Source organism: Aegilops tauschii, chromosome 4 (genome assembly GCF_002575655.3).
Source record: "Aegilops tauschii subsp. strangulata cultivar AL8/78 chromosome 4, Aet v6.0, whole genome shotgun sequence".
Lineage (NCBI taxonomy): Eukaryota > Viridiplantae > Streptophyta > Magnoliopsida > Poales > Poaceae > Aegilops > Aegilops tauschii.
Genome location: NC_053038.3, coordinates 317,371,594 through 317,382,790, shown reverse-complemented (window position 1 = coordinate 317,382,790; position 11,197 = coordinate 317,371,594). Strand labels below are relative to the sequence as shown.

The window sequence follows — 11,197 nt, the reverse complement described above, 5'->3', positions numbered from 1 at the left end:
AGTCGGACGAAGCTCCACCTCAAGCACTCGGAGAAGGAAACTGCTGAGGCACCTCGGCTGCTCAGCCGCGGCACCTCACCAGCTTCGGGGACTACTGTCAGAGTAATGGGCCACGGGTAGGCTAACCGGAGTCCCTAAACCTTCCAAGACATCGGGGCTGGTTGCGGCCCTCAAGGCATCAAGACGAAGTGCCGCCTTCTGGTGGCCGGCTGGAGGAATAACTGGTTGCCGTAGACGGCCGAGTTCCAAAGGCCGGCATCAAGACAAGCCGACTCCTAGTGGGCGGCTTCCAGAGAAGCCGGCCCTAGCAGTCGGCCCGTGGCGCCCACAAAGTCTGCACCCTCATCAAGAAAGACAAGACAGGGAGTGGCTACAGTGTAGCCCATCCCTCCCAAATCCAGGGCCGGCCGTGGCCACAGTGCTCCGTACAGGCGGAGATCTCCGCCCGGCGCGGCACTGTTGCCACTCCGCCCCTAACGTCATCCCTGTCAGGCGGAGCCCTGCTCCCACGACCGCCTGTCGGTACGGCCTGAAGACGGCGGGCCCTACCAGGCAGCGTGAGCTCGGAAGACGACGGAAGCCTGGCCAGTCGGACCCGAGGGAGGCCGGCCTCCAGCAGCCGGCTTGTTCCTTCCTCGGGGCCCCACACGCCATCAACTAGATAAGACGCGGTGTGGCTACAGTGATCTCCCACCAGGCGGCGGGACTGTAGCCACGCCCCCCTGACCAAGCCTGCGTCATTAGCATCACGGCTACAGTAATCAGCAGTCGACAAGACCCGCGAGCGACGGAGGCGGCCTGTCGGCTCTGTACCAGACCAGTCGGCAGGGCCCGCCGCCAGCAGCCGGCGGAGAAGCCGGCGACCAGAGAGACTGACAGCCGGGTCCTACACCCGACCAGATTACCATTGTACCCCTGGGGTAGGCCTATATAAACCCCCAGGGCACCCATGCAAAGGGTTGGAACCCGTTAGACTTAGACCAGCACCTAGGGGAGAGGAGAGCAAGCCTTGCCTCCTTCTACCTCTAGCATACAGCTCGAGGAGCACGATTGTACTCACTAGTGCCTTAGTGATCATGCGGAGACCCCGCAGAGCAGGACTAGGGGTGTTATCTCCTAGGAGAGCCCCGAACCTGGGTAAAGTGCGCCGGCGTTCGTGTCTACGCCTCATCCCGCTTCCAGGCACCGACGACGTTCTACTCGCCCCCACCATGATAAGCCATCCATTGGCATATGTCGCACCTAACCCCCGACAATAGAGGACGTGGATCTGTGAGATCTTGTAGTCATTCGATTTTTTCCCGTTGCAACGCACGAACCCTTTTGCTAATTTATTTCTTATAGCCAGCTGACTCAGCTCTATTGTACTCCCTCTAAGGCCTTCCACTATGTGGGCTAAAAGAGGTGCCAAAACCAGTTTTCCCTCATCTAGCACCGATGCCTTCCATAGCCCAGCCGGTGCCATAAAAATATTCCAGGGAGCCGGAGCAAGTAGCTGCTCCGGTGCCCACTTCAAGCACTACAATAAAATATACTAAAGTATAACTGCCATCTCTACTGGAGCATTCCTACCCAACCACCACCGAGCAACATCATTCAATCCATACCAAACAACACTCAATTCACAGCAAACCAGAGCACTAAAATTTCCAGATGACCGTTGCACTGCAGTAGGAAAATCTGCCCGTTTGGAGAATATGTCTATAAAATGTACAGAACAAGCTCATAGAAGCACAAGAAGATCTTGGAGAAACTCTCCCCCAAAACATGGAGCACTCATCTTCTCAAAGCTTCACAAGCATGATGAACTCCTCCTTCTCACCTTCAGATGCACAGAGCCGAAACAACCTACAAAATCCACAGAGCCCAATTAGTTTGCAGTACAATTCTAGTTTCCATCCCCATCATCCACATATGAATTATCCACCCACACAATATATTCCCAGTTTCCAGCATCAACACCCACACCATGCAAATTTATATGCTCAAGGAGGTTACCAGCAAGTTCCATCCATACCTCTAGGCTACGATGGTGTTGCTTACCAAGGTAACATGGGGCAGTACCCTTCGGGAGCATTTGGAGCAGGCTCAAGTAGCAGTCCAGCTTCTCCTGCTGGATGCATACCTTTTCTTGGATCTGCTAGAGGCACTAGTTCAAGAGGAGTTGAGAACAGTCCAGTTGGATTTAGTTCTCCCATGTCACCTGCATATCAAGTGGATGAAGATCCGGCTGTCAGTAATCAAGATGGCAGTGATAGTAGTCCTGATGAGATTCAGAAAAAAGGAAAAGGCAAGAACTGGAGTAAGCGTGAGGATGAACTTCTCATAGCAGCTTGGGTGCACAATTCATGTGATCCGATTGATGGAAGCTCCAAAAGGGCAGAGACCTATTGGAAGGAAGTCGCAGCAGAGTACAACAAATATGCAACAAAAGAGCAGAAGAAAACAGTTGGGCAATGCAAGAACCACTGGACCAAGACCACAAAGAAGGTTACAAAGTTCAATGGTATCTACAATGTTGAAAAAAGTACATGGCCTAGTGGGAGTGATGACAAGCAACTTATGGAGAGGGTATGTGCCAAATACATGAGTGTTGCCAAGACAAAAAGACCCTTTCCATATGAGCACTGGTGGGAGTACGTGAGGAAATAGGCTAAATGGAGAAGGTCTTATTCAGTTGAAGAGATGAACAAAAGAAACAAGTTGAATGCATCAGGAGCTTATAGTTCTCCAACCCAGGCAATAGATGAGGAAGGTGAACTTCAACGACCCCCGGGACGCAACACTTCAAAAGACGCAAAAGATAAACAGAAGTCATCAAGCAAGTCTAAATGCTCTGGAAGCTTGACAAGTGAGAGTGTGGACAAATTTAATGAGATTCAACTACGAAAATCAATTGCTACAGAGAAAATGGCCGACGCCACCCTTAATCAAGCAGAAGCCACAAAAGTTCAAGCAGAAGCTGAGAAAGAAAGAGTTGAAACTGGGAAGGAGAAGATAAAGGTGGACAAACTGAGCAAATACCTTGATCTTCTTCACAAAAATACTTCAGCTTATGATGATGCCCAAAAGAAAAGACATGAACAAGTTCTAAATTTCTTAGCTAATGATCTGTTCGGTTAAGATTAGATGTATCTTGTAGGTGAATGATGCGCTATGTAAGCAGTTTCATGTGATCGTTGTTTATTAGAACTTTATGAATTAGTATGTAATCACTGGTTGTAAGCATTTTCTGAATTACTATGTAATCATTTGATGAATTACTATGCACTGCATTTAACTTGCTGGAAATATAGCTGTTGAAAACTAGCCGTTGGAAACTATTCCCTATTAATAGAGGCAGCAGCTCCATCCCACCAAGCCCAAACACAACACACCTTCCACTCAAGAGATGTCCACCAATGAGAACCCACAAGCAGAGCAACAAGACAATGTTGATGCAACAATTAGTTTCGAAGCCATGAGTGACTTTTTCTGGGACTTCATGAATAACCCAGTTGAAGCCCAGATTGAAGCAGAAATTCGAGCTCAGATTGCAGCACAACAGATAGGTACGTCCAATGAACACAGAAGACTACCTAGAAGACACCTTGATAGAGATAGGCAAGGTGGTGAGGATAGGCTGATGGCTGATTACTTCTCAGAAAATCCATTATACACTGACAAGCAATTTAGGCGTAGGTTTTGTATGAGGAAGCATTTATTTTTACACATTGTCCAAACTCTTGGCGAGTGGTCTCCATTCTTTACTCAGAGGAGTGATGCATTTGGCAAGCCTGGCTTTTCTCCCTTGCAGAAATGCACTGCTGCTATGCGAGTGCTAGCATTTGGGACACCTGCTGATTTGTTTGATGATAACTTGAGAATGGGTGAAACCACAATCATCAAGTGCATGACCACATTTTGCAAGGGTGTGATGGAGAAGTTTGGTCCAGAATATCTTAGAAGGCCCACTAACGAAGACATACAACGCTTACTTCATGTAGGGGAGGCCCGTGGCTTTCCTGGCATGTTGGGAAGTCTTGATTGCATGCACTGGACATGGAGAAATTGTCCAGTGGCTTGGAAGGGAATGTTCACTCGTGGCGATCATGGAGTTTCCACAGGCATGCTCGAAGCTGTAGCCTCACATGACCTATGGATATGGCATGCATTTTTTGGGGTTGCTGGATCAAGTAATGATATCAATGTCCTAGACCAATCAACTTTGTTTACTCAAGTGCTGCAAGGTACAGCTCCAAAGGTTCACTTTGAAGTCAACCACAATGAGTATAACTTGGGATACTACTTAGTAGATGGCATTTATCCGGAATGGGCGACATTTGTGAAATCAATCCCTATGGCTCAAAGTGAGAAGCACAAGTTATATAAAGCACATCAAGAAGGAGCAAGGAAAGATGTAGAGCGGGCTTTTGGTGTTTTGCAAGCTCGTTTTGCTATAGTTCGTCATCCAGGGCGTATGTTGCAAAGGTGTGCTCTTGCTGAGATCATGTATGCTTGCATTATATTGCATAACATGATCGTTGCAGATGAGAGGCACACCTACAAGTGCTATGACAAATATGACTGTGACTATGAATTGCTACAAGGCGCCCAAATACCATATCTTGAAACTGAACAAGGACCATTTGATGGGTTTGATCTGGTTCTTGAGACAGATGCTGCCATTCGGGATCGATCCACACATCGTCGTCTCAAGGCTGATTTGGTCGAGAATATTTGGCAAAAGTTTGGAGGAAATGGACATTAGCAATTATAAGTTCTACATGAATTCATCTTATTAATTTCTACCCCTTTCTACTTTAGTTTTCCAGTCGAGCATCTCCTTTGTAATTGTGTAATCTAGTTTACAAATTGTGGAATGAGAACATTTTATTATTATTTTTTGTTGCTAATTTTTAAGAACAAAAAAGTAGCATCACTGACATTATTAACTAGTACTACACTACATGCAAGTATAGCACGTCCTAATAGATAGAGCTTCATAGGCCGAACATTACAATGTCTTAACTGAATCCAGTAAAACATTTTTGTTTGCTTCATAGGCTGAACATCACGCATCCTCACCTGTGCTGCTTCGAGACCAGTAGAGGCAGCATAGTAGTAGAAAGTAGTAGAGGCAGCGCAGTAGCCGGCCGTCCAGTAGTCCGGGCAGCGCTAGCCACAACATACTGCTGGCCCGCCTCCGCCTCCTGCTTCCTCCTCCTCGTCCATGGAGCTCGTCCCCCGCCGCACATCACCTCCACTAGCCGCGGAGCCTCGGCGGGCCAACGAACACCTTGCCTGGGGTAGGAGATGCGTGTCGATTTGGCCTAGATCCACGCCGGATCGAGACGAGGAGGTGAGGATGGAGATGGATCTGGTCGGAGGAGAAAGGGGATTTTCTCTGGACAGAGGCGGACGAGAAGGAACTCGCGCGAAGGATCGAGGAGAGGTTGGCTTGCTCGATTTTTTTATGGACGTGTGGGTCCCGCTTTTCTACGGGCTACAAACGCACATTGTGAGGCCGGTACCAAATTCTTTTATAAGGGCATCGATACGCAGTCTGCTATATTTTAGTGCACCGGGCACCGGGCACATAGTGGAAGGCCTAAGAACGGCGCTTTGTAGCCACGTCCCCTCGACATATATCGGGATTGACGTGACACTGACAGTAACGACCCACGCTGCAGTCCATGACAGTTGGACCCCACAAGCGTCATCCGCCTCCCATTCCCGCAGGTCTTCACAGCTCTTCTCTTCCTTGACTTCACACCTCTTCCTTCCCTTCTCCTTCCCCTCACGTTTATAATAAGACGCCGGTGCGCTGCTCCGGTGGCCACCTCGCCCTCGCGCCTCCCTTGTTGCTGTCTCATTTCTGACCACCGACGGGGGAGATGGCGTCGGAGCCGGTGGCGCGGGCCGTGGCGGAGGAGGTGGCACGGTGGGGCGGGATGAGGCAGACAGGTGTCAGCCTGCGCTACATGACGGAGTTCGGGGCGCGCCCCACGGAGCGCAACCTGCTGCTCTCCGCGCAGTTCCTGCACAAGGAGCTCCCCATCCGCATCGCCAGGCGCGCGCTCGACCTCGACTCCCTCCCCTTCGGCCTCTCCCATAAGCCCGCCGTCCTCAAGGTGAATCCCTAACATACGCACGCGATCTTCGTCGTTGCTACTATTACCACTTTTGCCAGAGAGAAGCGCTCGCCACTTGTTTCATAATTCAGGGAAACGGCTTAAGAGTGGGTCAATTTGCTGTGCGGTTTCCCTTTTTGTTCTCAATCTGCTTTGATTCTTGTGGAAAACCAGGGATTATTTTGCCACACTTTGCTTTCCGTTTGGAGTAATCTGAATTGGGCTTTTCTTCAAACAGTTGGTAGTGGAGTATTCGTTCGTTTCAAGTTTTCTCCTATGTGCTTATGTCGGGAACACATAGATAACTACTCTAGATTTTTATTTAATGTGCTAGACAATGCCCGTGCGATGTAAAGGGATATAAATATTCTAGTACGTTAGCTTGTGATTTATCTTAGCATATTAATGTGATTGTATAAATAAATGTTTATCAAATTCTGTCCGTGATTTACATTACATTCTGACAGAAGTTTGGTAAGTAAATTAAAGTGGAATTGGTTTATAAGATAAGTAAATTAAGGCGATTGATTATCATACAGGAAAGGACGAAGGGGTGGTGGGAAGAAAGTGAAACATGGAACCTTACATTTTTTGAGTTTTTAATTTTTTTAATGTAAAGTACATAGACCCAGAAAAAGAAAGAGTCCCTGCTCCTTGTTAGGAATAAACCCCGCAATTAGTTTCTCTGCCATGGCAACGCATTTCATTCCCCTGCCATGGCATGTTTTTTGGCTGACATTGCAGCTGTTTGTTTTTTCTGTTAGCTGTTTTAGCTAGGCTCAACTGATTTGAGCGATTCTTGTGTCGCACTTGATCCATTCGTCGGATGGCATGAACTCTATGGCTCATGGGCGTTGCACGTCCCTTGTAGCCCGAATAAGAGGAGAAAGCATGGTTTTTGAGTCGCTGATTAGTCGCTGTATAGTCGCCGACTAATCGCCAAGTCGTTTTCCAAAAATCAGGGCGACTCGCGACTATACAGCGACTTTCGTCGACTATACGCCGAGCCGCAGGGCTCGCGGCGACTCGCCAAGTCGCGACTCAAAAACCTTGGGAGAAAGTAATCAGAAAGTCGCAATTGCACGTGGCACAAAAATACTCTTGTGTCCAGCTCCTTCTGTTCTTCGTGTTCGTCGAGAGAGTGTGAGCTGGGAGCGAGAGAATTGCCGACACTCCTTTCTTGTATTGGTAGGAGGGACTGGAGTACTAAATTACCTGTTCTCTTTGAACCCGTGGAATTTCACAAAGGACCGAATGTTACTGGCAGTTCTAGGTTAACAGTTGTAATGTCATTTTCTATCTCTTCATTGACTAACATACGTCATGAAAGATTTGATTCTACCACAGCTAGGTTTACAAAATTGAAAACAATTATGATTCAGGTGCTTGTCATTTGAATTATTGGAGACAAGTCTAGCATAGATGTATCCCAGGGTAAGGAATAATTTTTTCCAGATTCCTTCATGACAACATGATTTGATTTTGTTAAGCATATTGGCTTCTTGAACTTCACAGTTCAGATATCGAATCACTTGGACTAGTCAGATAGTAAATATTCTAAGAAGGATTGGTGTAACAGAATCAGCACGTTCTTACCCATGAGAGTGTCTCTTTACAGGACTAACTCTTTTTTATTTGCTGCTGTTAAGGTGAGAGATTGGTACTTGGATTCGTTCCGTGACATCCGGTACTTCCCGGAGGTGAGCAACCAGGACGATGAGCTAGCATTCACCCAGATGATCAAGATGATCAGGGTGCGTCACACAAATGTGGTGCCCACCATGGCATTGGGTGTGCAGCAGCTGAAGAAGGACCTGGGTGGTACAAAGGCATTCCCCTCTGGAATTAATGAGATCCATCAGTTCCTTGATCGCTTCTACATGTCAAGAATTGGGATCCGCATGCTGATAGGTAAGCATACACAGCACCTGCCTGTTTGTTACTAGATTTTAAATCTACAAACTGTTACTAGTGTCCGTCGACAAGTTTCTCTACTCCTATAAAAGACTCAGTTGGTGATGATGGTGTGTCTGCCATCCGTCATTTCTGACCATCAGATTTGCATCCAACGACTGTGAGGTAAGCTGTGGCATTTTTGCAACAAGACCGCACTTCTCTGCTCCAATTTACAGAAAACCCCTTAGTATCCTGAAACCAACCACATCCGCACCTAAAAAAAGCCACGAGGAATATATTTTGAGTGAAACCTAATACGAGTATATTTTTAGTGACACACACACACACACACACACCAAAACTAGAGTGTTTTTCTTTCAAGTTTGTGAACATGTATTGTTCTACTTTGGATCCGTTGCAACGCACAGAACATTGCTAGTAGTTACTAATATGCTTTTAGGTGTTATTAAGCTCCAATTCTAATTCGTAACCGGTGTTTCCGGATTAATAGAAATGCATTCCTTCCAGTGTACTGGCACACTACTCCAACTTAGCATCTGATATGGAAGTTCAAATTTTATTTTATTTTCTGCCTTGCCAAAAAGAACTACCATGAGCCTGCCTTTCTGCTTAAGAGCAGGCTAAAAGTAATTAATTTTTAAAGCATAGGTTTGGAGTAGAAATGAAATTTAATAGTCAGTAATAATTACTTCATTTGGCAGGAGTACTTATTAGTTTGATAAGAACAAAAACTATTGTAAGATACCAGTATGATATCATTTTTCTTAGAAAGTGGTCGTCAGTGGTTATTCATACCCAGTCATTTTATGTTTTCCTGCCAAAAACTACAACTGGTGTAAGATAACCATTTATGAGTACAATGTTTTCATTTGAATCGTGCTACTGAAGATAGATAACACAACGTTCTTGATTTCAGGGCAGCATGTTGCTTTGCATGATCCTGATCCAGAGCCTGGCGTCATAGGGCTCATAAACACAAGATTGTCCCCCATGCTGGTGGCTCGACTTGCTAGTGAAGATGCACGCGCTATTTGCATGCGAGAATATGGATCAGCTCCTGATGTCAACATATATGGGCACCCAGATTTTACGTTTCCGTAAATCCCTGATTTTCAGTCCTCCTATATGCTTCCATTTTGATTTGAACCGATCTTACTGTATTATTCATTTCATCAGTAATATAGTTGAAGTGCATAAAGTATTGAATGAATTTTGCTTTCATTTCTCAATTGCAGATATGTGACAATACATCTACATCTTATGATGTTTGAATTGGTGAAGAATTCTCTTCGTGCAGTACAAGAACGATTTATGAACTCTGATAAACATGCACCTCCTGTTAGGATCATAGTTGCTGATGGAGCAGAGGATGTAACTATCAAGGTTTGTCTCTCCCCATGGCTATACAGTTTATTTTGTGAATCACAAGCTTCTCTGTGTGCAAGAGTTAACCTTGTATGCTTTTATCAATGTACCTCTTTTTTGTTTATATAGCAAATGAAAATGAAAAAAAAGATAATCAAATTTGGCATTTAACGCAAAATCTGATATACAATCGTGTGAAACACTTAGTATTAGTTCTGCAGAGACCAAATTATTGACTAGTAAGCAATGACATACCCAAATCCAGACCATCATGGTTTCTTATACTTATCCAAAGGTGAAATATACCTCAGGACATTTATCTCTCTTGAAAGAGTGGCTCATGTATGCAAGAACAGTGTTGGAGCGGCATATTAAGTTCCACTACATTTTTTGGGAAAGATCAATATTCTGTATCGCATTACAGTGCCATAATTGTTACAGAAAATTTGCTCCTCAATTATGTGCAAGACATCCCATCCTTGTTCCATTTTTCTTCTTCCATGATAACCCTACTGGAAAGTGTTCCTGTAAATAATTTCTTATATGGACCACATACATTAGAACATGTGTTGCTAGTCAGCTTTGATTGATCCAATCCTTAGCCACGTGACTTGCGTTTATAATCTTTCCAATGCAGATTAGTGATGAAGGTGGTGGAATACCAAGAAGTGGCCTCCCAAGAATATTCACCTATCTCTACAGTACAGCAGAACACCCACCTGATCTAGATGGCCATAATGGAGTGACAATGGCTGGGTATGGTTATGGGCTCCCAATTAGTCGTCTTTATGCTCGATATTTTGGCGGGGATCTGCAAATAATTTCTATGGAGGGATATGGTATGTCCATTTTGCACTTCATATGCTTATGTAAAGGAGTGTTGAAGAGTGCCCTTCTTTTTTGCTGAGCTTTCCTCTATATATTAAACTTTTGATTTCCATGAATTTTTGTCTGAAAGTTGACAGAATGTGAAGATTAGAAACCTTGGCACTTACTCCCTCCATCCCAAAAAGCTTGTCTTAGATTTGTCTAGAATCCCTATCTAGACATGCTTTAGTGTTTGATACACACGTATCTAGATAAATGTAAGACAAGCATTTTGGGACGGAGGTAATAGTATTTGGTAGTTAAGCATTAATTGTTTCTTCCACTCCGCGCCTAATAACTACCTAAGTTGGGAATTGCTGCAATATTTCCATTACTACTAAACTTATGATCATCAATGTGTTTGCTCTTTTATGTAGGAACTGATGCTTACCTCCACTTATCACGTCTGGGAGATTCAGAGGAACCCTTGCCCTAAGAGATTCAGAAGGACCCATTACCTCATTGACCTGCTGCTCTGATATCATTGCTGTTATTAGGATGATGTAATTGTTGGCTGGTATGCAAATATCGTTACCAAGGCCAGCCATCAATATATGATTCAGCTGTTCTGCTCTAGTCAGTATATGTGGAATGACACCATAACCAAGGCTCTAGTTTTTTCTTACCGTCATTGGAATTTGGGAAGAATGACGTTGCAGAACTACTTCGAACCAACCCTTGCCTGGTTTATGTTGTCTAAAATTGTTTACTAGAGGCTCAAAACGGGAAGTCCTCACATACTTCCAGTGCGTTTCCTTGGCATCTTTACTAAAAGAAGGATTACTGGCAGGAGTTTCCTTTTGCATTGCCAATCAAGTTAATTTCTATTTTTTACAAGTGATTTGACTTTATTTATTAACCATACACTTAGGCCCCGTTCGGGAACGGACTAGCTGCTCCCCAAAAATGAACTGCGCGCCGCTCCGCTCCACCAT

General features: G+C 45.1%; 1 protein-coding gene and 1 long non-coding RNA gene across 3 annotated transcripts; one reads left to right on the top strand and one right to left on the bottom strand.

The window, feature by feature from the left end:
- Positions 1 to 1,621: 1,621 nt before the first annotated feature.
- On the bottom strand, positions 1,622 to 5,635 carry LOC109769733 (uncharacterized). 2 transcript variants are annotated; one of them, XR_006662679.2, is made up of 3 exons: positions 5,068 to 5,635; positions 2,018 to 2,203; positions 1,622 to 1,848 (listed from the first exon to the last, which is right to left on the bottom strand). It is a non-coding gene; the product is annotated as an uncharacterized lncRNA (long non-coding RNA). The 2 variants fall into 2 exon arrangements; XR_012182060.1 differs by having other exon boundaries at positions 2,044 to 2,203.
- A 114-nt stretch (positions 5,636 to 5,749) lies between these two features.
- Positions 5,750 to 10,937, top strand: LOC109769724 (pyruvate dehydrogenase (acetyl-transferring) kinase, mitochondrial). The gene is made up of 6 exons (XM_020328452.4): positions 5,750 to 6,113; positions 7,763 to 8,024; positions 8,947 to 9,127; positions 9,266 to 9,413; positions 10,033 to 10,234; positions 10,640 to 10,937. The coding sequence occupies exons 1-6, from the start codon at positions 5,877 to 5,879 to the stop codon at positions 10,696 to 10,698; spliced, it is 1,089 nt and encodes a 362-aa protein (XP_020184041.1). The 5' UTR covers positions 5,750 to 5,876; the 3' UTR covers positions 10,699 to 10,937.
- The last annotated feature ends 260 nt before the right edge of the window (positions 10,938 to 11,197 follow it).

Coding starts and splice junctions, on each gene's coding strand:
- LOC109769724 (XM_020328452.4), top strand. CDS start 5,877: ATGGCGTCGGAGCCGGTGGCGCGGGCCGTGGCGGAGGAGGTGGCACGG. Junction 6,114..7,762: donor ATAAGCCCGCCGTCCTCAAG/GTGAATCCCTAA, acceptor GCTGCTGTTAAG/GTGAGAGATTGGTACTTGGA. Junction 10,235..10,639: donor AATTTCTATGGAGGGATATG/GTATGTCCATTT, acceptor TCTTTTATGTAG/GAACTGATGCTTACCTCCAC.